The 24,497-nt window shown below is 54.6% G+C and overlaps 1 protein-coding gene across 13 annotated transcripts; it reads left to right on the forward strand.

Annotated features, from left to right (window-relative positions):
• Positions 1 to 1,778: 1,778 nt before the first annotated feature.
• VEGFA (vascular endothelial growth factor A) lies at positions 1,779 to 24,497 on the forward strand. Of its 13 annotated transcripts, none has more exons than XM_035321358.1 (9): positions 1,779 to 2,627; positions 8,415 to 8,466; positions 13,474 to 13,670; positions 15,269 to 15,345; positions 15,756 to 15,788; positions 15,956 to 16,102; positions 18,446 to 18,517; positions 19,666 to 19,797; positions 22,040 to 24,497. In XM_035321358.1, the coding sequence occupies exons 1-9, from the start codon at positions 2,562 to 2,564 to the stop codon at positions 22,059 to 22,061; spliced, it is 798 nt and encodes a 265-aa protein (XP_035177249.1). In that variant the 5' UTR covers positions 1,779 to 2,561; the 3' UTR covers positions 22,062 to 24,497. The 13 variants fall into 13 exon arrangements, 10 of the variants coding, with proteins under 10 accessions (XP_035177249.1, XP_035177251.1, XP_035177252.1 ...); XM_035321351.1 differs by lacking the exon at positions 1,779 to 2,627 and adding an exon at positions 7,487 to 8,319 and having other exon boundaries at positions 8,359 to 8,466; XM_035321360.1 differs by lacking the exon at positions 15,956 to 16,102.

Here is a 24,497-nt window from a genome sequence, read left to right on the forward strand (position 1 = left end):
ATTATCTGCTCTCTGCTGGTCTGAAGAGCAGAGGCCTGGCGCGAGGAGGGAGCTGCTCGCAGCGAGCTGTGACAGTCGGAAGCAGCTCCCACCTCCAGGACCTCCAGGCTGGCTTTGCTTTCAGCTAGCAAAACATCCCCTCGCTTGCCCCAGGGGGAAGCCTCCCTATCTCCGGGAGGACGTTTTTGGCAGTTGTGTCCCGAATACGGGAAACTCCAGTTAATTTGGACGGCTAATGGTTTCTTTGGGAACTCTTTGCAACAGTTAGTTAAAAAAAAAAAAAAAGAGGGAGAGCAGAGGAAAAAAGGACTCTTTTGCAATGTATGAACAACACCCACCATTCCTCTGCAGAAACGTGATCCCTGAGGGGACAAGGATTATATCCTTCCCCAGGGTTTTGGCTGGGCTGGATTTCTCCTCTCGCCCAGGGGTGCAGGATGCGGCCCTGCAGCCATGGGGCTGGGGGGGAGCTGGGGTGGTTCCTCGCTCGCACCCAGCTGCCACCCGCCTGCCGGCCTTCCTCGGGATCGGCGGGACCCCGGCGACTTCCCCCAGTGCCGCACGAAGGGGTGACACGAACCCGGTTGAAAACAAACAAAGGGAAGAACGGGTCTAAGATGTGCCGAGAGCACAGATTTTATTCGGCTTTATTTTTATGTTTCGTGTGTTCCCCTCAGCCAGCAGGTGCCTCTGTAGAGCCAACGCTTTGCCTGCATCAGTGGGAGCCTGTGGCACAGTGCTGGAATACCTGCTTTCTAACGATGATACGGCCTTTTCTTTCTTCGGTGTCTTTTTCCCCTTCCCTTTCCTCCAGCCTGTGGCGAGCCCCAGGAAGCTGCTGGTCTGGACTTCCACCCCGTCCGCCACCGAAAGTCCTTGGGGGACGGCGGCAGGAGGGAGATCGATACACGTTGACACGCGTGTGTTGCTGCTACATCCCACATGAGGAAATTTCACGGGTGACACGAGCGAAGGAGCTCGGTCAGGGAATGCCTGCAGTAACCCCAGGGAGACGGAGACACCTTTTTGCCCTTCAAATACCTTCCCAGAAAGCGGGATGGGGCTTGCCTGGCAAGATCTTCGGTATAATGCCCTTCTGCAGGCAAAGGCTGGTGCGGGCAGGCCGCTCGACCTAGGGGGGCTGGTGCTGGATACAGAGAAATAAAACCCAACCAAGGATGCGCCCCCTCCCCTTTGAGACGTAGGTGCTAAGAAATCACCGCAGCTGCAAAGCAAAGGGCTTGGGGGGCCGGGCGGCGGCCGGGATGGCAATTTGTCCCCTGGTGCCCCCTCTCCCCAAATGGCTCTGCTGGACTTTGGAGAGATTCCCACGGACGGATGAGGTGAATATTGACCCGAACTCACGCATCGCTCAGCGGGGCAGAAAGCGCGCCCGTGGGGCTGCCGGGGGTGGGCTGGGCTGGGTGGGGGAAAATGGTGGGGGAACCGCGGGTGGGCGACGGGGTGGGGGGCACGATCCCGAGTGGGATCCCTAGCGGGGAGGAAGGGGAGGGGGTGCGCGCACCCCCTTTTACCTCCGTGGCCTTTTCGCCCAGAGCCGCCAAGGACGTGAGGGGAGGGGAAGGAGGGAGGGGAATCGCCGAAGAGGGTGGGACTTCGGCGGAGCGTCTCTCCCCGCGGCCGCGCCGAGCAGTTGCAGAGCGCCGGCGAGCGGGCGGTGGGGCGGGCGCTGCGCGGGGAGCGGGCGCTGCGCGGAGCCGCCGCTGGAGTGCGCGGAGCCGCCGCTGCCGCGGCACCGGGGGGCGAGGAGCGCACGCCGAGCCGGCGGGGGACAGCGCGCCGCGGGAGCACCGAAGCCCTCCCCGGGCACCGGGACCTGCGCTTGGCTCGCCGCCTTGCTTTATCCTCCCGTTTAATTGATTTTTTTTTTCCCCACCTATACTTTGGATTTTTTTTTTTCTCCCTTTCCTGCAAAGCCTCTCCCACCCCCCTTTCCCCCTCTTCTCCGCCCCGGTTGCCTCCCTCTCCAGCCAGTTTGGATTTTTTTTTTTTAATTATTTTTAATTTTTTTTTTTCACCCTCTTCTGATTTTTTTAAAGCGGCGGCGGGCTCAGCCCCTTCCATCCCCCCCGGCGGGGGGAGGCAGCCGCCGCGAAGAAGAGGTGGGGGGCGCGCAGGAAAAGAGATGCATTGAAACTTTTCCCCGCAAACTTTGGCGTGAGTGCGCGAAGCCGAGAGCGAGCGCGGCTCGGGTGCCTCTGCCTGCCCCGGTTGCCGCTGTGGAGCTCGGATTGCCCGGCGGCGGGGGCCGGGCGGCGGCGGCGGGGCGGCCGCGGAGCCTGCGCTCGGCCCGGCGGAGCGCCCACCGGGAGCAGCAGCGGGGGCCGCCGGCGGAGAGCCGGCCTTATGGAGGGGTGAACGCGGACACCCCGAAGAGAAGCCCTCCTTCCCCCGGAGCCCCTCGCAGCGCCCGGCCGGCGGCACCCCAGGAGGGCACGGAGGAGGCGCGGGCGAGAGCGCGGCGGGGCGGCGGCGGGGCGGCGGCGGAGGCGAGGCGGAGCGCGGCGGGCCCCGCTCCTCCGCGGCGTGCGCCGGCAACCATGAACTTTCTGCTCACTTGGATCCACTGGGGGCTGGCGGCGCTGCTCTATCTGCAGAGCGCGGAGGTAAGCGGCGGGACCGGGGCTTTTGTGCCCCCGCGTGCGGAGTGGGAAACGGGGGGCGGGGGGGGGGGCGGGGGGGGGGAAGGGAAAAAAAAATATATTTTTTCATTTTTTAAAAATTTCTCCGTCCCTCGGCTCCCACCTGCTCGCTGTGCCTGTGTGAGGGGGGCGAGGCACATGTGCGCGCATTGCACGCCCCCGCCGTGGGGCTCCGCGGGGCCGGGGCGCTGCGCGGCGCTGCGCGGGGCAGGGGAGGGAAGGGAAGGGAAAGGAGGGGAGGCAGCGCGCTGGCTTCTTGCATCAGCCTCTCTCCTCCCGGCCTCGGCTCTCCTGACATTGCAAAAGGGTGTTTCGGCGGTATTTGCCTTGGGTCCCGGCTCGGGTTCGCGCTGCCGTGCGGAGTTCAAAATACCTAGCTGGAAAAACAAATAGAGATCAAAGAGGACAAAATGGATCCTGAATTTCTTCCAGATTGATTTTTTTTTTTTTTTCAAAATGCATATCTCCTGCACCGAGATTACAAAACACCTCGTTTTTCCCTTCTCTTCTTCCCCGGTCACTTTTACTTTTGCCTCATTGTCATTCCTGAGCGATTAGAAACCGACTCTTCCTCCTTGTCTTTCTCTCCTTTAAAAAAAAAAAAAAAAAAAAAAAAGGAGAGAGAAAAAGAAAGGCAGCTTTCTGTGCAAACCTGTCCTATAAATCTGTTTTCCAAAGAGTCAAGAGGGCTGTGTTGCCAAGAGATATTAAGGGGTTTAGACAGAGTGCCCACGTGAAAGTGGCTGTATGCTAGGCAGGCGTGGATTATGTTTTAAGGGCTATAAGGAGCTGGTTCTCCCCTGCCATTCCTCCTCGGCTCCCGGCGAGAACGCGGGCCAGATCATCTCCCACAGCCGTGAACATAAACGTCGCTTGCAAACTAATCAGTTATTCACATTGTTTGTTCAGCACCGATGCTGGAAGGTAACTCCCCAATTAGGAGCCATTTCAGCTGTAGCCGAAGTCATGCAGGCACTGCACGCTTTGTTTCTAGCCTGTTATATCTCTACTTTCTCCAGTGACAGCCGCACGTTGGGCTGTGCTCGATGGGAACCGAGGCTGAGCTCTCGTTAGAGCGTGTCACGAAGCAGCTCCGCGCAGCGCAGCCTGCCTGCCAGATTTGGCTCGTGGGACGATTCTTTCCGCTCTCCAAGAGTTTTTCCACCGTCACCTAAAACAGGGCTTCCTTGCCTCCCAGCTCCTCAGTAAAGTTGCAGAGCAGCGTCTGTTCCCTGGCTGTAGGTTAGACAACTCCGTGTCGGTGTCTAGTGATAATACCCTTCAACCCTCCCCTTGCTCCTTCTCCCCTCCCCTTCCTCTTCCCCGGAGATGAAGCTGCGGATCAGGTAGGGTCCAGGTCTGCCTGTCCTCGGGAGTCGCGTGAAAGCCCCGTGCTGCCTTTTCTCCCAGGCAGGAGGATGGTGCTGCTGAGAAGAGACAAAGGGTAACGGTGGGGGAAAAAAGAGTAGGGAAGAATTCCGGGGTGGCGTGGGAAATGTGGGGTGGTGGGAAGCGTTGCGGGGGTAATTGCACGAGAGATCGCGAGATGTTCAGACAGCCGGGTGATGCGGGCCATATAAGTGCTCAGACAGACAGACAGTGAGGTCTGTCCTTCAGTTCTGTCCTTATTTGTCCGTTGGTCGCCTGGGCACCACGGTGATGGGAACGTTGGAAATACCAGCAGATCTCACGTAGGCAGCTTGACGATGGCGCTGGGCACGGCAGAAAGCATGACTCTTCACGTTGGGGCTGGGGTTTTGTGCTTTGATGATAATATTTATCTGTAGTGTTAATCAGAGTGTCGTGCTGAATAAAACCTATCTAGCTAGCCAGGCGCGCTGGAGAGAATTAAAGAAGAGCCCTGGCAGAGGCTGAGCTGGGAAGGCAGGGTCCAGCGTGTGTCAGGCTGCTTTCCTGAAGGCGAGGGAGGAGGGACGCAGGAATCACGGTGCTCCCCCGGAGAAGGCGGCAGGGGGATGGCTCCTGACCGAGGGAGCTGTTAGGGTTGCTCCTGCAGCGAGGCCGGGACAGCGGGGAATTGTGTCACGGTCCGGGCTGGGTGGCGCTGATGCCACAGGTGTCTGCCTCTGCTATGGCACCAGCCCGCCCGTGCAGGACAGAGGTGGTTTTGCAGTGCCACCCTCCCAGCTGTTGGCCGGTGGGAGCACAGCCCCTGTGCCCCTCAGGGTGTGGGGAGTTGTGTTTTTGTCCCCTTCCAGTCCCTGGTTTCTTAGAGAATGGGGGAAGGCAGGTCCTTCCCCGTCTTCCTTTGTCCGGGGGTCTCGGCGGCGGCATGGTGGCGGGTCCGTGCTGGTGGGGGTCTGGGAGCTCATCCCTTCCCACCCCGAGCCGTGGAGGGACCTGGCTACACCAGCTGTATTGCCACAGGGAACAGGCAGCGATCAGACACGGAGGGAGGGAGAGCCAGCCTGTGACCAGACTGCTAATGATCACACACCCACCAGCCGCGCTGCCTTCGGCGTGCCTCTGCGCCAGGCCCCGCTGGGAGCCCCTGGAGCCTGCCTCCCGAGCCCCCTGGCAGCCAGGACACCGTGGGTCACCTTCCCCAGACCCGCTGTGGGCCCGGGGACACGCTGTGGGGAGGTGGGCTCCTTCGGGAGCAGGGGAGAGGGGAGCTAATGCTGGGGTCTTGGAGGGGCTCTCCGATTCCTGAGCGACCCCAAATCGGGTCTCTTGTCCGTCCTGCTCCGTGTCAGAGGTGCCTGCGCCGTGCTGGCAGCTCGCGGGATTACTGATCTCCATCTGTAGGTACAATGGGGAAGGAGCGCAGCGAGTCCCCCCACCGCTTAAGTAGAAACCGCTGAGAAGAATTTCTAGCGCCTAAGACGAAAAGTGCCTTAACTCCTGTCCCAGAGCCCCTCTCAAAGTGGATGGATTGTTTGTTCCAGTCCTAAACAGTTACAAAGCTCTTTTAATGAGGCTGCACAGATTAGGGGGAGGGGAAGGGAGAGAAAGAGTCCTGGTGGTGGTGGTGAGGGGGGTGATGGCTGGAGAGGAATGACTTGATTAACCTTTTCTCTCCCTTCAGAGAGTAACTTGCTTCTTACTGGCACTTGGAGGAGAAGGGGGACGGGGAAGGTGCAGATACGGACAGTGTGAGGCAGGTTTATTTGCTCAGGAGGGTTTTACCCCACTTCAGGACGTGCATTCACGGCGACCTGCAAAGGGCACAAAAAGGAGTTTCCCCTTGGTCAGCCTCATTCTCCAGGGGCATTTACCCAGCTCTCAAGCCCAGGGCTTGCTTCCACACCTCTGTGAAATGCTGAAAATCTATTGGGAACAAATTGTGTTACAGAGCTGTTGGGTAATTCCAAAAGACAGCAGAGGAGAGCGTGACCTTCAGGCTCCCACCGAAGGGCACGCTGGGCCTGCTTGTCCCTTGGAAGGCTTTTGGCTTCCCATTGCCCTTTATGATATGTAGCAGCCTGCTTTCAAGTGAGGCAGAACCCCCTGCCTGCTCTGTTGTTTGAGTGCACGGGCTTGGAGGGCATTAGCCACAGGTGAAAGGCACTGCCAAAAGGGCAGAGAGGTTTCTTGGTATAGCGGGCAGCCAGCGTGTTACTGATAGTTCTGGGAAACCTTCTGGGTGACTGCTGAGAGCTCCCCTTTGAGTGCTGCGGAGCTCTGCCGGGGGGAACAGCAACCTCGTTCACCCTGCTCCTGGCAGGCTCCGTACCGATCCCGTTTCCCTCCCTACGGGTGGAATTGCAGCCCAGGCCTAGGGGAGGGCTGGTGGGGTGCTCTGGCTCCCGCGCCGGTGCACCAGGCAGGGAGAGGTGCTGGCCACGCACAGGTGAGCAGTGGAAGTGTGCGGCTTACGTCTGCTTCCCGACACGCGTGCACCACGTGTGCGTGGTTGTGTGTGTGTGAGCACGGAGGCAGGGGGCTTGGCAGCAGGCTGAGCCGCCTCACAGTGGGAACGGGCAGAAAGACCCTCAAGGTGTCTCTGAGCTAATTTCGCTTAGTCCATCACGGTCATTTGGAGTGCGAACCAAAAATCCCTCTAGGAAAGGTCCTGGGAGCATTGTGACTTGGATAGATCGGCCTGGCTCGTGATCTTCTTCCTGTGCTGCAACATGAATGGAGGCTTTTCTGCCCTTGATGCGGTTTTCTTTTGACCCATAGATCTTCAGGCTCTTTGGAAGGCCGCTGCAACCTCTGCTGCCTCCATTTTGTTTGTGCTGTTGCAGTGACCTTCACACTTCAGGAATGAAATTGTTCCTAGGAACCTGCATTTTAAACTGTTATCACAGCACTGGGGTTAGGCACACAGGCTTTCCTCCCCAGGGATGTAACAGGTCCACGCGTGGGGTGGCTCAGGTCTGGGCTGGTGTGTTATTCCCAGGTACGGAAGGACGTCGGTTGAAATGAAAAGCAAGGAGTTCGGTCAGGGGGACCTTAGACAAAGGGAACTGTGCACAGACACAAAGGAATGGCTGGGAGAGGGGCTTTGCTGGCTCTTTCCTCCTCCTTTTAAAAGCTGACACTCGAGGCTGCTCAGAAGGTGGTGCTGCCCTGTGCACAGGGCTGCTAGAAGACCGTAGGTGGCAGATTCCCGTTGTGAGCTCGAGGTGGACTTTGCCTGCTCAGTTCAGTCCCGTCTCCAGCTGTGAGATCAGAGGGCCTTTTCCTAAGCCCAAATACAGCACATTGCTGATGAAACAGTGCTCTGTGTGTTTGCATTGCCACTCTCTTTTTGTGCCGCTGCTGAAAGGCAGCAGGTTCCGGGGTGGATGGCGTCACGCAGGTGGCAACATACCTTGCAGAAGTGAAGAAACCCAAGCCTTTTTTTTTGGTTTTGGTTCAGAACAGAACAGCAGGGGGAAACCTGACTTGGCTGGAAAGTTACGTCAGAGCTAAAACCCTCACGCAGAGCAGGAAGAGTGGAGTTTTTGTTTCACCTGGAATTAAAAAAAGACTTCCTCAGTGAAGCGGCGTAACACCGCTCCATCCCCGTCTGGGGGTGGGTTCCCTACTGCTGCTCCCGCCTGTGTCCGCGGTTTGGAAATGCCGCTTGTCCCAAGAGGACAGCAGGAGCGAGCGCGGAGCTCGGGGCCTCTTTTTGTCCTGGGGAAGCAGCGCAGGGGCAGGGGATGGGCCCGTTAGGTGACAGTGCCAGCACAGAGGGACACACAGGGGGGTTCACAGCGTGCGGTGCCGCAGCATTTAACCGTCCTGACACCGGGCCAGATAGCGACACCTCTGCGGCCACCGCCGCTCGGTGACAGACATCGGTGACATTGAGCGGGGCGCGATGCCCTTTCGCGCCTGACAGCCCTTCTCCCCGCTCGGCCCTCCTCCTGGGCCAGATTCACCTTTATGGCGGGGAAGGGGAGCCCTGAAGGAGAAAGGCAGGCCTGGCGCTGCTCTGGAGGTGGCACCAGGCCCACTGCTCGCCCAGGCCCACGGAGCAGCGCGGGCCAGCAGGAGAAGGTCACCCGCGTTGTTTTTCTCACCCGGCCCTCATCTGCTCAATGCTTTTTGCCCCGGGTCGCTGCAGATCCCTCAGGAGGGCTCCTTCCAACCCCTCGGGCCCCTTCCCCTGCCCGCTTCTCTCTCCCCTTTCCCTTCCCCAGCCCCGTTCTCCGTTCGGCTCCTGTGGGGCCGAGGACGGGGGGAACAAAAGGGCTCTGTGCCCGCCCCGGCCTCCCCGGTGGCGGCGGGCCCGGCTGCCCCCGGCCCGGCGTTGGGGGGCTCGGCGTTGTGACCGATTTTCTCTTGTCTTTGCAGTTGTCGAAGGCTGCTCCTGCCCTGGGGGATGGGGAGCGGAAACCCAACGAAGGTAAGAGCCGGGCGGCTTCCCGGGGGGCTCGGGGGGAAGGCGGCCCGGGCCCCGGGAGCGGCCGGCGGCCAACACCGCCACCTCCCGGGGAGCCGCAGCGGGAGCGGGGGGCTGCCGCCGGCGGGCGCCGCCATTAGCCCCGGAGGGCTCGGGGCGGCCGAGGGATCGGGATCGGGACGTGCGGCGGGGCCGGGACGTGCGGCGGGGCCGGCCCAGCCTGCTGCGCGCTTCCCATAACTCCGGGGAGAACTGCGTGCGTGCGCTGGTGCACACACACACGCTCATTTATATATATATATATATATATATATATATTTATGCGCGCACACAAAGAGCTGAGTGGCTGCGAACAGCCTCCTAGGAATTCGCCACAGTGCCGTAGGAAGGGATTTGTCATCTTAGCCGCCCGCCTCCTCCCCGGAGGCGCCGGTGGTGCCCGGGCGGCCGGGGCTGATCCCCGAACAAAGGCCGGGGCCATGCCCGGCAGCCCCGGCACCGCCGGCAGCGGCTCAGGGGACGGAGGGGAGGCAATGCAGGGTGACTTCCAGCCTCGTCCCCCAGCTCGGGCTGTCACTGTGTGCAGAGCCAGGCTTGAGAAAGGCACCCTTTTACTCCGGTGTGAGCGGGCGTAAAGGGTTCAAGGGCTGGATCCCGTAGGTTCTGCCTCACCTGATGCTGGCAGCGCAGTAGCGATGGGACCAGGTGATCTTGGAGGGCTTTTCCAACCTTAATGATTTTATGAAATGAAGTGCTGCCTGGGCAGCCGTAGTGATTCTGTGCCGCTCCAGCTGCCCGAAGGCCAGGCTGTGGCCATGTCCTCGGCCCTGCTGGTTTGTGCGAGTACACATGCGTGTAGGCCAGGAGAGCAGCCCGCTGCCAGGTCAGAGGTGCCTCCTGCAAGACCCCTGCCCGGTGGAGCCCTGTGCCTTGCAGCAGGTGGGCTTTTGCTCCACAGTCCTCTCAGAACTGGGGGCTGTGGACCTGGGAGCCTTCAGGCTGAGGTGGTCATCAATCAGTTTCTGTTCTGACCATGTTTTCCCCATTGCCTTCGCAGTGGAGCAGGCCCCTCGCTGGCCTGGCCGGCTCTGTTGGAGGTCTCGCAGGGTCCCCCCATGGGCTGTGACCTCCAGCGTTGTTCCAGCCGGAGGTCAGCAGAGGGCTCTAGCAGTGTGGGCCCAGGTTGGCTTTTTATGTTGCACTCTATTTCCATTTCTGTAACTTTATTGGTATGGCTGACTGCGAGGAGCCAGAGATTCGTGGCAGGCAGCCTTTGGGCTAGGTGTCCATTTTGCGTGGCCGAAATTTCCGATCTGCTGGCGGGCTGCCGCGTGTTGCGCTTGACCCTTGCTCCTGCTGAAGTCAACAGAAGAAGGTTCAGTGACTCCAGAGGGATCAAGATGGAGCCTGGTGTGAGGCTTATTTTGGTAACCAGTCCCTCTGCTGTTGGTAGAAGAGAGCTAGTGTCCTGATCTGTGCCATTTGTTGTCTGACTATGTTCCCGGGGAGGGAAGAGTTGAACAGAATTTAATTCCCCGTCACAGGAAGGTTGATGGGAGCAGGGGAGAAGCTGGTCCAGCAATGTGAGCGGTGGGACTTCAGTGCTGAAGCCTTGGTGCTATTCCTGGCTCTGCAATGCAAATACATCTGTGAGCTAGAAATCAGGACTCTTGGCATTACCTTCCTGGCTCTGCTTCTGTCCTGCTGTATGACCTTGGCGGTTCTCTCTCTGTACCTCAGTTTCCCCTCTGTGAAGAGGAGTCGATGATGTGCCTCTGTTGTACAAGGACAATCCTTCAGTGCCTTCTGCTGATGCTCCTGGGGTCTTTGGGGTGGGTGCGTTAGGTGACTTTGTGTCTTTGGCCATTTTGTACTTGCTCTGAGATGTCAAGCTGCAACAGGTTTTTATTTGGGATGGACTTAACTCTGGTTGGAGCCTGTAATTTTAACTTCAGCCCTTACCCTTTTGTGCTCAAGAGAGCCTTCCACATGTTTTGTGGCACGGGAAGTTGTAGAGGACTTAGACAAACACTCTTTGTTTGTTCCACGAGAAAAGATTTTCTGGTATAAATAAAGGAAACCACCAGCACTTGTGGCTGCACTTTTATTTTTAACAGAACACTGAGTCTGTATTGCTGCTTAGCCATTGACGGGGAGGGAGGCAGAGTGATCACAGACCTGTTCCTTTTCTAGTCTAGCTTGTTCCCACTCGACTGCTCCAAACTTGGACTTAATCCTGCCTGCTGTGGCCATGTCTGCCTAAAGAGTTAATGTGGGCCCTGGCTGGGTTTTAACCTTGCTTCCCTCTCCATTCACAAAGAAGAACCTCTGACTCAAATCTGGAGGTGTTTTTACAGGGTAGGGGTGTGGGTTAAATGTGGGATTAACATTTAACATGGGCTGAGGCCCAAATTGCAGGAAGGGAGCAGGCCAAGCGGTGTTAGTCCTTCAGTGACCTTCCTATGTTTCCCCATGAAAGACAGACGTCCTTCCGTCCCCGACACAACCAATGGAAAGGAAGCACGGACTGAATCAGCCCGGCAAAGTGCGGAATATGACTCCCAGTACATAGGAGTAAGTGTAGATACAGTAGCAGGGGCAGGGCTTTGTTGTGAGGATGACTGTACCTCAGTCATGTGCTCCGGTTTGGGAACTAGCTGTGCAGATGGACTGTGGAGTGCTGCACAGTCTCCGTGTGAATGCTTTGTGTCCAGTGAAACCGAGGCAACGCGCCTGTCGTGGCAGGATATTCTGACTAGCAGTTGGATAAAGAGTCCCCGTTCCCTCTTCCGAGGCTGATTCAGACCTTGGAAAATCCTTGTACATTAACGTAAAGGCAAAAACTCCAGCACTGATAACGGGAGGTGTTTGGTCCTGTCAGATTTCCCAGATCTCAAGTATAGTTACCAGGGTGCAGCCATAAAAGTAAAGGCTCTGCAAAATAAATCAAATATGCTGTTCTGTGGCCAATCTGTAGTCCGTATTCCCTGGTATAATCCAGCCGCTTGCGCAGAGCAAACATGTAGAAATCACTGTGGACTTGAATCAGTTTCACTTCAGTTTTCTGCTTGGTTTCGGTTTCTGCCTCTTTATGTGCTCCGGACGAATTCAGTGATCAGCAGTTGATCTGCACAGGTAACTATCGCTTCTCCTCCCTCTTTTCTTCCCTCCTTCCCCTTGCAGAGGGTCTGGAAGCATTCTTACCCAGCGCTGTGCTTGTATTGCCGGAGTTCCCAGATCCTTTCTGCTGGCACAGCGTGAATAATCGACAGGGCAGTTCAGCGGCTGTCATTGTGCCTGCAGAATTTCCCACATATTAAATGGTTCAACTTGTTGGAGCATAGGCAGTGACTAAGGTCACTCTGAAGGGGAGCAGGAAGAAGGAGGTAGCACAGACAAGATCGGAGGACAGACAGGAGGCACGCTGTACTTAGGGGAGGAGGGAAGAGGAAGGGAAGGGACAGGGAACAGAGGCATGCTGTCTTTTAGGCTAGGAATACCAACAAGCAGTCCATGCCTGCCAGGCTACATTTCCTTTTCATAAGCCACTTTCTCTTTTAATAGCTGCTCACGCTCTCTGACACTTCAAACTCCCTGGATGGGAGCTCCTCCCCTCTTGTACCCGCTCTCAGCACTGTGGCACTGTCAGCTCTGCATGACCTAGAATTAACTTTCAACAATTAACTGCGGGCTGTGAGCTCCAAGCCCTGCAGCTTTTGCATTTTTGTGGCAAAGTAACCTTTATGCCAGTTTGTCACAAGTTCAGGGCGCTTTAGAAACGCTTACCAGAGACCATTTTTCCATGATGCAAGCAGTTTGCGCTTATCGCTCAGAGTTATCAACCTCGGTGCTGTAGGACTCTGCATGCTGTACAGGTGGATCATTACAGCGCATAACAGCGCGGGGCAGGTACTATCTCTGTGCGTACGCTTATCCTCTGCTCCATTTGAGACAACTTCCTTTGGTGCCTGCATGCTGGTAGAGCTGGGAGGCCTGGAGGGCTCCAGGTACTCGCTGTTTGCAGAGGTGTGCGAGCAGCTGGGTTTTGTGCGTGTGTGCTTATCTACCCTATCTCTCATCTCTTTAAATCTCTCCAACCCTTGACCAAGCAGCAAGACGAAGCTTTGGCAAGAGGCTGGGAAACATTGAGAAACGCTTGTGAAATCAGCGCAGGTCGCAAGCAGTTAGTGTTTGCTCCATTCAGAGGGAAGGCAGGGGATAATGGCAGATCCACCCCGTTCCCCCTCCCACATTGCCTTACTGTGGTTCAGTAGCCAAGTGTGCGGTCTGGTTAGTCCTGGGGGTGCTGTGGGATTGCTTCGAGTCTTCCAGGTGCTGGCTTGATGCCTTGCTCGGGGAGAGTGGTCAGCGTAGAGACTGGGAGGCTGTGACTTGTAGCAGGTGCTGGCGGTCTTCCGAAGGTGGCCTGCTGAGGTGGATGCTGTGCGTGGGCAAGAGCTGTAGCTGGCAGGGAGAGCGGAGCCACGTGGATGCACTGCTCACAGCCGTCTCGCCATTCTCAGGAGTGTCTCTGCGCTGAGGTGTACAGAGAGGATGCTTCTGCCTCTGGCTTATACCCTGCCTCCTAAAACTGAGGCATCAAATGGTTTATTTCAAAGGGTGTAGAAGACGAACGGGTGAAGGGCCTTAATCCAGAGTGCAGGTCATCTGCAGCAGCCTCAGGTGCTTTTTGGCACCTGTGGGGTGCATCATGTTGCCAGGGAGGGCCAGTCCAAATAGTGAAGCTCTCTGGTCTATCTTGTCTCTGCCCTGAAGCAGCAGGAGGAAAGGCCGTCTCCTTCTCTTCCCCTGTTGATTTGGGGTGTGGGTGGGAGGGAGGGAGGGTGGGTGGGTGAGTAGGGCAGAGACGAAGGGCATAGGCCTGCAAGACTGTTAGTGAAGAGCATAGGGTAGATGTGTTGCAACGGTCTGGCTCGTTTTAAGGGGCAAAGCACTAGACATTCTTGAGCTAAGTTTGCATTAACTTATTCCCTCCATTCCTCCCTGTAGTTATCAAATTCCTGGAAGTCTACGAGCGCAGTTTCTGCAGGACAATTGAGACCCTGGTGGACATTTTCCAGGAGTACCCTGATGAGGTGGAGTACATATTCAAGCCATCCTGTGTGCCTCTGATGAGATGTGCGGGTTGCTGCGGCGATGAGGGCCTAGAATGTGTCCCTGTGGATGTGTACAACGTCACGATGGAGGTGAGGGCCCAACTTGCAAGCTGGCATGCTTGGGTGGAGAAAGCAAGTCACCCGTCACAGCCGCCCCAAGAGATACAGAAGCTAGGAGCAGGCACAGGAGCATTTCTGCGAAGGAGCACTTTACGCTTAGAGAATGCAAAGGAGCATTTCTGATGCTGTTACCTCTGAGGCCCCGAAGAAGATACTCCCCAGACCCTAGCTCTACCTTAACTCTGCATTTGGTCCACACAGCTGTTGCTCTGAAGGCAGCTGGGTAGTGCAATAGGGAAAAGCCTGTCAGTACTCTCTCCTGGAGGGCATGTGAGGTCAGTCTTTACCAACTGAGCAGGGGATTTGGGTCATTAGCTACATTGGCACAGCAGGGGTGGAAAGGGTCTCTAAGAAACACACTGCTTCAGTGTCAAGTGGAAAAGCCTTTCTGCCTCTGGGCGTCCTCCTCCTTTGTTTGGAGGCTGCTGAATTCATTTCTTGGAAGAGACAGGGACTGGCCGGGATAGCAAAGGCTGGGCACACGGGGAAGATACAAACTCTGCTTAGAGAGCATTGTCACTGCCTTTGTCTGCCAGCCTCGCTTCCAGCTTGTATCCACCGTGGTGCTAGTGTCCATTACCCTTAGCCTGTAGCTCCCTCGCCTACTTTTGTCCCTCAGCCTCTTGAAAGGGCACTGTAAATATTGCCATCAGTTTTTGATACGGATGAGAGACGTGCAGGACTGCGTGATTACCAGCCAGCGCTTTTCACTTGTGACCTCGGCTGTGTTTGAACTCTGGCAGAGAACCTCTCTGCGTCCTTCCATGGTTCCCCTGGATTGCTTTTCCCCTTGCATGCTCCAGCCTGGGCCAGAGCCTACTAGCACGGTGTAACTACGGACAGTTTTCTTCTTACCGTTCCTTGCTGAATTACGTGTTTTGGCTGGCATGCCTGTGAAAGGTCAGAAGCCCTTCAGGAGATCTGTGGTGCAAATGCTAGAACTAGTGGTCCAGCCAGGTTCTGGGTTGAGATACTGTGACAGCACATGCATAGCTTCCCATATAACTTCCCTGGAGGCACACGGAGCTGGGGGCTGGGCGAAGTCTGGCTCTGCAGGGGTGTTTTAAGCACAGAGCACCAGATTTATTCTGCGTGTCCTCTCACTGAGAAAGTGACATGTCAGCCGGGAAGGAGTGGTGGCTTAGGGAGCAGTAGTCGGATGTGGAGCTTTTGCTTTGGGCCTTTGCTTTAGACTGAAACATGCCTCTCTCTGGGAGCAGGCTGAATGCTCCACCTGTGTCTTGCTAGCATTGACCAGGGACGGCTCAGTGAGAATCTTACTGTGGTGTTACGCCCTCTCCCATGCCTGTCTCCAAGGCAGTCCACCAGTGCTGGCACCTTGCATGCATGAGCAAACAGAGCTTTGGCACGAGCCTGGTGTTGCCGCTTGCTTGTGATCAAAGGCCTTCTCTGACTGGGAGAACGGGGCCTCAAAGCCAGCTCAAACTCTGCCATGCTCTTCCCAGGAGCACCTGGGGTGCAAATGCTTTGCCGCGCAGCGGGCTGATTTGGAGCTGTGAATATAAATAGTGAATGGGCAGTGACCCTCTCTGTTTCTTTCATTCCAGATCATGAGAATTAAACCCCATCAGAGTCAGCACATAGCGCACATGAGCTTCTTACAGCACAGTAAATGTGACTGCAGGTGAGAATGGAGCAGCACTGGTTCCTCTTGCAATAAACTTATTCTGAGCCTTTCGTTTTTTTTCTGCCGTTGGGTTGGGACTGTTGTCCAGAGGCTTCTGCGGTCTCCTCAGTTGGTTTGCAGTGGGATGGCTGAGCCTGGGAAGAGAACTCCTTTGCTGGCGAGGCTCCTCCATCTCTAGATATGGCAGGTGGACAATGCTAGCCTGCAGCCCGGGGTCTTTTGGCACTGGTGAGGTGCAGCAGGAGAGCAAACGCTTTGAGAAGGACTACTTAACCTGTGCCATGGGCATCCTGCAGTGGCAGCTGTACATGTCCTCTTCCCTGTGCTTGCGGGAACTGGGAATAATACTGGATGTGTATGTGGTAAGCTCCCTTCTAATGAGGCCTTTGTTCTCTCTTCCCCCACAGACCAAAGAAAGATGTCAAAAATAAACAAGAAAAGTAAGTGACAAACCTTTCCTCCTTTCTCTTTTGGTGGTTGGTTGGCATTTCCTCTCCCCACTGCCCCTTGCCCTTTTCCTTGATTGGTTGGAGGTACTCACTTTGAGGAGGTGTTTTTGGAAATGGCATATGGTAGTGCATGGGGCGACACTCTGAATCCGTTCCAGGTGGGCACAGAAACCCAGATCTGACGGTCCTTCCTTCATACCCCAGACCTGGAGCTTGCATGACCCACGACCATGGCAGTCATTCCTAATGCTTTACCCTGAGTCAGGGAAGTCCCGTCGTGTGTGTCCTACCAGAATGGATTCAAGGTGCAGCCCCCATTCTCCCTTCCCTCTTCCTGGGGTGTTTCTGGTTACTGCAAATCGCTGCCTTTCTTTATTATTAATTTTTTTTCTTGCTGCTTGAGTGAGAACTTGCTGGCTTCTTTCACAGCAGCTTGGGTAGGAACTCTGCTGGCTACAGGGAGAGGTGGCAGTGGAGGCCTGGTGGAGGCAGGACTGATGCCATGCACGATGTGATGCTGGTTTTGGCGGGGTGGGGGCCTGGGAGGGTATAAAAGGAGATGGATCTCCTAGCTGGGTCTCGCTGGAGGCTTTCAGGAGAGCTTTTTTCAAGCTGATGGATTTACTCTGGTGACCTGGAGAAGGTTAAGGCACAACCTTCCCTTTCCTTCCTCCCCAAAGTAAAAAGGTTATGGAAAGTAGATAAATCAGCTCTCGCCCTGCAGTAGTTGCAGGGGCGATCACAAAACGTGGAGCAACATGGAAAAATAGAGTGACCTCTCTGGGTGAGAGGGACAGCCGGACTGCGCATGGCTGGGATAGCGGCTCTGCCATTTGGAGGTGCGGAGTTGGAGAGGAAAGGGGCAAATACTGGGAGATGAGGCTGAAACAGAGAGAGAGAGCAAGCGGGAGAGTGAGAGAGAACTTCTTTCACCCCTCTCCTGGCGGTTGTGTACTTGTAGCCGCCTTCCAGCCTCTCCTCCTCCCCCTGGAAATCCGCTCGTGGCTGCATCGGGCCGCGGGCGGCCGGTGCTCCTCTCTGTGCAGGGCGGTGTCGGGGACGGTCGGTCTGCGTGGCTCTGTGGTCTGAAGGTGTGCGAGAGTTGGGTCTGTGTGAGCTCTGGTGAGGATGGGGTGTGGGTGAAGCAGCCAGCCCGGACTGTGTTGCATTCCCTTTCCTCTTCTAACAGCACCTTGCCTGCTCTTTGCTGGTTCTGCACTCCCCGGGGAAGGAAGGGAAGGGATGGGAGAGATCGGTGTGCTTTGACTTGCTCTCGATTGAAAGTCCTGTTATATTGGTGCCCCTCTCCTCCCTTCAGGTCGATTTTCCTCCCCTCACCGCCTCCCTGTGACTCCTGACACGTAGGGCAGAGGCTGGCAGTGAGCTGATGCTCTGACACTCGTTCCAGCGAGAAGACTTGAACGGGGCCTAAGGAACACCTGTGGTGCTTTCCCCTGTGCCCCCCATGTCCCCTCCCTCGACAGCTCCCTCCCGAGGTGGGCTGCACCAGGGAAGGAGGGAGTCCCTGCTGAGCTGCCGTGGAGCCCACTTGTCTGACAAGCCCCGGTGCTTTGCCCAGGGCCTTCTCCTCGCATGCCTCTCCCTTGGTGCTGCTCTGATGTGGCTCAAGGAGCAGCGCAGGCTCCAGCCTCCCTCCCTCTCTGTGCTCTCGCTGGGCTGTAGAGGTCCATGGTTAGCGTCCAGGCCTGCATGTCCTAGCCCTGGCCTGGCCCAGCTCCTGCCCCCAGATCAGGAGCAATGGGTGAATTCTTAAGAGAGTCAGTGCCTCGGCTCCGTCCGCTCGTCAGTTTGTCAGACCCACGTGGAAAGCGAAGGGAGGGAAGGGGTGGATGAGGAGGGAGAAAAGGAGAGAAGGCCTGAAGCTGGGTGTCATCTCCTGGGTGTCATAACTAGGTCAGGCCTCCCTCTTCCTCCTCCGGCACTCAGGAAGGAGGCTGCTGGAGGGGCTATGAGCAGACAGCGAGGTCTCCTGGAGCCCACCGAGCCATAGGCAGGCAGTGGGGTTGGCGAGCAGAGCTCGCGGGCAAGGTGGCCCCCTCCCACACAGCACTGCTGTTCTCCCTCCTTGTCCCAGCGTGCTGGGCCCATCCCGTGGCAGGATTATCACCATGTCCTGGCTGCCCCCTCCTCACCACCAGGTCAGGGCGGTTTCCTCTTCCCCAGGTTGACCCTCGTCAGCCAGCGTGCACCTGAGCTTGTGGCCCGGGATGGTTGTCTGTGCTCGCTGCGGTTGTGTGATGCTTTCTCCAGGCTTTCTGTTCCCTTCCCCTCGCCCCTGCCCGGCTGCCCCTCTCCGGGGGCTGCGGGGGCCCTCAGAGACCGCCCCGCGTGGAGGTGGGCTCTGCGCACGCCGTGTCCCCTGGCGCTGGCTTGGCTGCGGGCAGGCTGGGTGCGGTGCTGGCAGGAGCGCAGGAGGCCAGTGAGTGTGTGTGCGAGGTGGAGATCTGTGCTTCGGCCCCGGGACTTGCCCTCCAGTCCTGCCTCATGTGCTTCCCCCTCCCAGCAAGGCACATGGCTGTGTTTTTTTTTTCTCTTCTTCCTTGCGTTTTCTTCCGTTTTCTCTCTATCTCTCCCTTTCTTTCCTTCTCTCTCTCTCTCTTTCTCTGTTTTTTTTGTTTTTCTTCCAGAAAATCAAAGCGAGGAAAGGGGAAGGGTCAAAAGAGAAAGCGCAAGAAAGGCCGGTACAAACCACCCAGCTTGTACGTTTGTGTCCTCTGCTTGTAGACTCTCTTCCCTCCCTTTCCCCAAACCAGTCCGCCTGCTTGCTGCTCACTCAAAATCTCACCCTCCCCTCCCAGTCACTGGTGGGCTGCAGATCCCGCAGGGGCAGCGCTGGCGGTGGCACCGCTCTGGCACGAAGGGTATCTCAGGGAAGGCGGCTTTCGCTTGCTTGGCTCTCTCTAATCATCACTGGCGACCATTTCCCCGAGGCACAGGAGCGCGGGTGGGTGGGCGAGCGCTCTGCACCTCTTTTCCCCCTCCTTGGGTTGCGGCTCTGTCGCGCGCTGTCCCCCACCTGTCTCGTGCTACGACGACTGGCGACGGGCAGGCTGGTGCCTGCCGTGCATGGGTGTGTGTGCGTGCGTGCGCGCGTGTGCGTGCGTGTCTGGTGGAGTCACAAGCGGAGAGGAGAGGTGGGACGGTGGGGAGCTGGAGAGGGGGTGCTGGGGAACCGGGGGGCTCTCTCTCTCTTTCCCTTTCTCTCTCTCCCTGCTGGTTTCGGTGGCTTCTCTCTCCCTGTCTCTCTCCCTGTCTCTTTTGCTCTGTCTCTCACGGTGGTTCACAAAATTCTGCATTGAAAACTCACGGCCCTTCCCTCACGGGAGACTCCTAGGTGGCAAGGCTGGGATGGGGCTTACAGAAAGGAGGGCCTTGCCGACTGCAGGGATGAGCACGTGATGCTGGAGCCCAGCTGCTTTCCAGGGGGGAGAGACCCTGTGTATTTAACTCATTGAGCCGCTGGCCTCTTTCTACTCGAATAGCCCACTTCAGAGAACGCCTTTCATTGATACGTCAATAGCTGGCTGGGACCTCTCACCTTCCCATCCTTGCTTCCCCCTTCCTCCTCCCCGTGGCCTGTGCCGACAGATCCAATGCAGCATTTGTGAATACTGTGCAGAGCCTGTTCTCTTTCTCTTCACGCTAATGCAAAGGGGTGCTGTCCTGACCAGGTTCTGGGGCTGCCGGGGTGCTGCTGGAAAACTATCAGCCCGCGGCGCTCCAGCGGGCAGCATGGGGGCTGTGGGAGGGGGCAAGGGGATTGCTTTGATGTTTAGGGTGTTGCATGTGTATTTTCTTTCTGCTGAAGCGCTGTAGCTTAGACATCTTTCCTTTTGCCTTTTTGCAGTCACTGTGAGCCTTGCTCAGAGAGGAGAAAGCACTTGTTTGTACAAGATCCCCAGACCTGTAAATGTTCCTGCAAATTCACAGACTCACGTTGCAAGTCGAGGCAGCTTGAGTTAAACGAGCGCACTTGCAGGTTTGTGTCCTGAAGGATGAAAGAGAAACACACAAAAAGAAAGAGAGAGAAAGAGAAAGAGGGGGGAGCTTGCTTCCTGCTGACTTCTGGCACCAGTGCTATATGATTACTTCGTTTGTCTATCCTACGTGGGCCAGAGGGCAGAGGGTCTAACTGAGATGAGGACAGAGATTCCCTGTGTCAAAGGGCAGCTCTGCGTTTCTGATGTGCTGTCAGGACTTGGATGGGGATGGCTCCCAGAGACAGGGCGTTTGTATCTAAGGTGTCCATTTCCCCAGAACAAGGTAACGGAGTTCATGCTGCTGTAGTAGCCAGGGGGAGGGTCTGCAGCCCTCTGTGTGCAACTCTGAAGGTACTGTTGTACAAAGCCAAATCCTTAGCTGACTAGGATTTCACCACCCCTGTCTTCCAAGCCCTTTCTGTATGGCTTGTGGACACTCTGCAGTGTGCAGAGTAAGGCCAGGCCAAGAACCTCCCTCAAGGATGTCCTCATACTCTCATTTGCCTTTGTGTTCTTGAAAGCCAGGGAGAGGGCCCTGTCCTCTTGCACTGTGCGCACAGTGTACTGTCCGTGTCTTGGCCAGAGCTGTGGTTTGAGGGACTGCGCTCAGGCTGCGATATGGGACACAGCCTGTCTCTGGGTGAAGGCAGGCAGAGGTCGGTATTTCAGATGCCAGGTGGGAGATGCAAAGACACTGGCTAGTGTCTGCTCAGAAATCCACACTGTGCATGTGTTGTCTGAATGCTACTTATCATGCACCACCTGCGGCATGGGCACAGAAACCGATTCCTGGTTCTCACCTGAGCACTTTGGTGAACTCAGTGGGGTCACTTGATTCGCACCAGCTGCGTGTGCATCTCTGGTGCGTGATCATCCTACCTGTCCGTAGAGAGAGACGTAGAGACGGGTTTGCTAATGAGCCCTTGGGTTTGCCTCCAAACTCAGTTCATAGAGATCTAGGGGCTTCCTCCTGTCAAGAGAATATTGCAGGAGCAGTGGTTGGATGAGAAAGAATAAGAGAGATCCAGGGTCCTCACCAGTGGCTACATCCTGACAGAGGAGGCATACGTTTGCCTGCCTGGAATTGGCTGGGTGACGAGGGCTACGCTTCCATTAGTTGTGAAAGTGCTATGTGCCAAAATCAGGGGGGCATCTAGGCACTGCCAGAGTGGTGGAAACTGCTCTGCAGACAGGAAGTTTCTGGGGTTCTGTAATCTGAGTGGGAAAGTAATTGATGGAGGGGCCTGAGTACAGCAGCTTCCAGAGTTACACTTCTCCCAGTGAGCATAGCCCCCAAAGAATGAGAGCAGACCAAGCCTTGTTTTTTTCCCCTGGTCCTGCTCCCTATCCACAGAGTAACTGGGAATTACCCTTCGGAGTTTGAAGACTGAGAAATAGTACCAAGTACAAAGAAAAACAAAAAATACCCCAAAGAAGTCATGATGGCAGAAGGGGTTTACTTGCTTCTTTTACTAGTCACTCCCTGTGGTGGGATAGTTGGCACTAAGGGAGGTTTCCAGAGCTAGTGTGTTGGCCAAAAAGATAGGAAGGAGTCATAAGAGTGGGTAGCTTATCTGTTTCCAGATAAAAAGCTGGTTAAGCTATAGTTCTTCCTGTTCCATCTCTTTGTAGAGTTAGAATTGGGCCCTGGAGGGGAGGGCAGATTTTTGTTTCTCCTGCTGCTTCTTCAGGCTGCTGCTGCTGCTCTTCTGTGGCGCTAACCCCTGCTCGTGGCAGCCAGTGAAACGAGACGCATTTTCTTTTCACCTTCTTGCCTGCATGAGGCTTTGTTGTCTGCATTGCTTCCAACCCAAACAACAGGCTAGGTGGGGAACTGAGGGAGTGTGTCTCTCTGCATGCGTTGCTTAGCCTTGTTTTTATGTGTGCGTGTATCTGTGTGTGCATGGTGTGAGAGGGTGCAAACAAGACACTCAGCTCAGCTTGTGAGTGAGGAGACCTCTGATTCTGCTCCTAAATTTACCCCTGTACCAGTGTCCCCCCACGTCTAGGTGAGCCTGGGGGAATAGAATTCATCGACCCATTCACGGGCCGAGGTTCTCCGCTGTTCTGCCCTGACTGCACAGCACTTCACCCCACCAGTGACGTCATGCCATGTCTTAACGCCATATGCTCTTAAACACATCAGTCACCTCCCTTCCTCCCCTTCCCTGTCCCACTTGCACCCCCGTCACAAACATTAATCTCTTCTCTCTTTCTTTCCTTCCCTCTCCTCTCTGACAGATGTGAAAAACCGAGACGGTGAGCAGCGGAGAAGAAGGGGGAACAGCCCTGTTTCTGGAGCCTGATTTCTCGCCTGGACAGAAAAATACAAAACAAAACACTAATCCAAATGAACCCTAAAAATGAAGGATCGGTAGAGCACAGCACTTTCAGTACGGACGATGGACTCCGGAAGGAACATTCCCCAAGGCACCCGCCGCACAGAATTCACCTTTGGGTTTTGAACTGTTTTATTTTATTTTTCTTTTCATGCTGCTAAATAACAGAGCCAGGAAGACTATAGGGGTGTATTTGATGGGTTTTCCCATGCATACATATATATGTGTGTATACATGCATATACATATATATATATGTATATATATTTTAACCACATCTATATATACATATATGTATATCTTAACCACACACACACACACATATATATATAATATATATATATATATATATACTGATTATTTTTTTTAACATTGCTAATGTTATTGGTGTCTTCACTGGATAATACTCGACTGCTGTGGACACAAGCGGGCTACTTGGGGCATAAGAAACAAGCTAAGACTGGACTTGAGTAGAAGCGCTGGGTGTAAACTTCTTAACTCTAACTGACTTGTGCGGCCTCCGCTGTTTCTCTGTAGAGTGTGCTGTACCACAAACCACCTTCTCCTTGCCTGGGACAGGGAGGAGAGGTGATGGAGAGGATGGGCAGGGAGTTCCAAAGAGCGGCATCTTAGGGTGCGATGGGTCAAAGGCCAAGGAAATGGCCATCTGCGTGATCAAGGATTCCTCCTCCCCTCTCTTCCCCCAACCTTCGCCCTTACTCGTCTCATAACCTGCCTGCCTTGCTGGGACATGGGATGTCAGTGTACATTTTGCGTTGACTTTATTCGCTATAGAAACTTCGCCAGAGAGGCAATGCTGGCTTCTCTTAAGGATGGTGGGCAGCTGATGCGCACTAAATTTCCATTCAAGGAAGTATCACAGGAGTCTAGATTCCCCGCCCTTGGTGGCTGCAAACGGACATAAGGCCTACAGTGTGCTGAAGCAAGAATGGGGACCGGTGCATAGCCACACAATTGTTCAGCACTGTCTGCTTTCTTCATGCACAGAGCTGCCACTCAAGAGCATCCAAGATGCTTATGGAACATTTCTGGAAAGGGATATTAATCAAAAGTATATACACAGGAGGGGTGTGTGTGTGTGTATGTGAGCGTCAAGATTTTTTTAATGGCGTACTGTAAATATCAGGCCTCTTTTCCAGCTCTTGGGCTGGGGAATCAAATGTGAAGGCAGGAATCCCTAAGCCGTGTCTGAAAATCTTGGCTATGTGTGTATCTGCAATATACGCTGTGGTGTATGTGAAACCCACCTTACACACGCGCGCACACACACACCCCTGAAAGCGTGTTTGTACATCTATGTGGATATATATAATCTAGTTCTGTGATTAAAATTATTAATAATAATAATAATAATCAAAAAGGTACTCGGTCTGTGTCAGAAATCTGCCAAACATCATCTGCAATTGAATTTTTCAACGCCTGATAATGTACAACACGGAAAGCTTCCAAAAAAGACAAGACAGTCTAAAAACAGACTCACAACAAGTGACTACTAACCACTAGGAACTCCCCATCCGACCGATGGCTTTCAGAAGGAGAAAAAAAACACACGGGTGGGTGCTTGCATCTACAATGTATAATACTCATGCTGCATCGTGCGCAAGACAGAGGCTTCCGATGGGGGGGGAGGGAAGAGAAAGTGTTTTATATACTTATTTAATATCCCTTTTTAAATTAGAAATTAAACAGATAATTTAATTAAAGAGTAGGGATTTTTCAGTATTCTTTGTTAATATTTAATTTCAACTATTTATAAGCCGTACCTCTTTTTTTTTTTTTTTTTTTTTTTTTTATTTGTACTGGTTGTGTATAAATTTAACCTTCCTGTTGTCCCATCCCATCTCTCCCCAATTGTTGGCAGAGTCAGTAGCATGTTATGGGCAGTTATTTAATTAATTTCTCTAACACCTACCCCTACACATTCCTATTGAGACAAGGGTTAGATATACATCTACATACTATATATATATTTGGCTATGTGTTTGTATATATATATATATGTTTATGTATATGTGTGATTTGGATTAAATAGACGCTACGATTTTTTTATATATGTAAAAAGAAGAGACAGGAAAAAATAGAAAATTCTACATCTTGAATCTCTCTCCTTTTTAATTTTAATATTTGTTATCATTTTATTTATTGGTGCTACTGTTTATCTGTAATAATTGCGGGGAAAAAAGATATTAACACTACATATTGTGTCTAGTGAATTTTTTCAAGATATTCCTTAGTACATATTTATTTTTAAACAAAGAAATTACAGATATATCTTAAAAAAACGACGACGACGACGACAAACAAACTTTTTTGTATTAAAGAATTTAATTCTGACCTTGA

Source organism: Oxyura jamaicensis, chromosome 3, assembly GCF_011077185.1.
Source record: "Oxyura jamaicensis isolate SHBP4307 breed ruddy duck chromosome 3, BPBGC_Ojam_1.0, whole genome shotgun sequence".
Classification (NCBI taxonomy): Eukaryota; Metazoa; Chordata; class Aves; order Anseriformes; family Anatidae; genus Oxyura; species Oxyura jamaicensis.

What these genes read in the sequence shown, in the direction of transcription:
- VEGFA (XM_035321351.1), top strand. Translation starts at nt 8,004, where the DNA reads ATGGCGGGGAAGGGGAGCCCTGAAGGAGAAAGGCAGGCCTGGCGCTGC. An exon ending in GGAGCGGAAACCCAACGAAG is followed by an intron (nt 8,467 to 13,473) that starts GTAAGAGCCGGG and finishes TCCTCCCTGTAG; the next exon opens with TTATCAAATTCCTGGAAGTC. An exon ending in CCTACCAGAATGGATTCAAG is followed by an intron (nt 16,103 to 18,445) that starts GTGCAGCCCCCA and finishes TTTTTCTTCCAG; the next exon opens with AAAATCAAAGCGAGGAAAGG.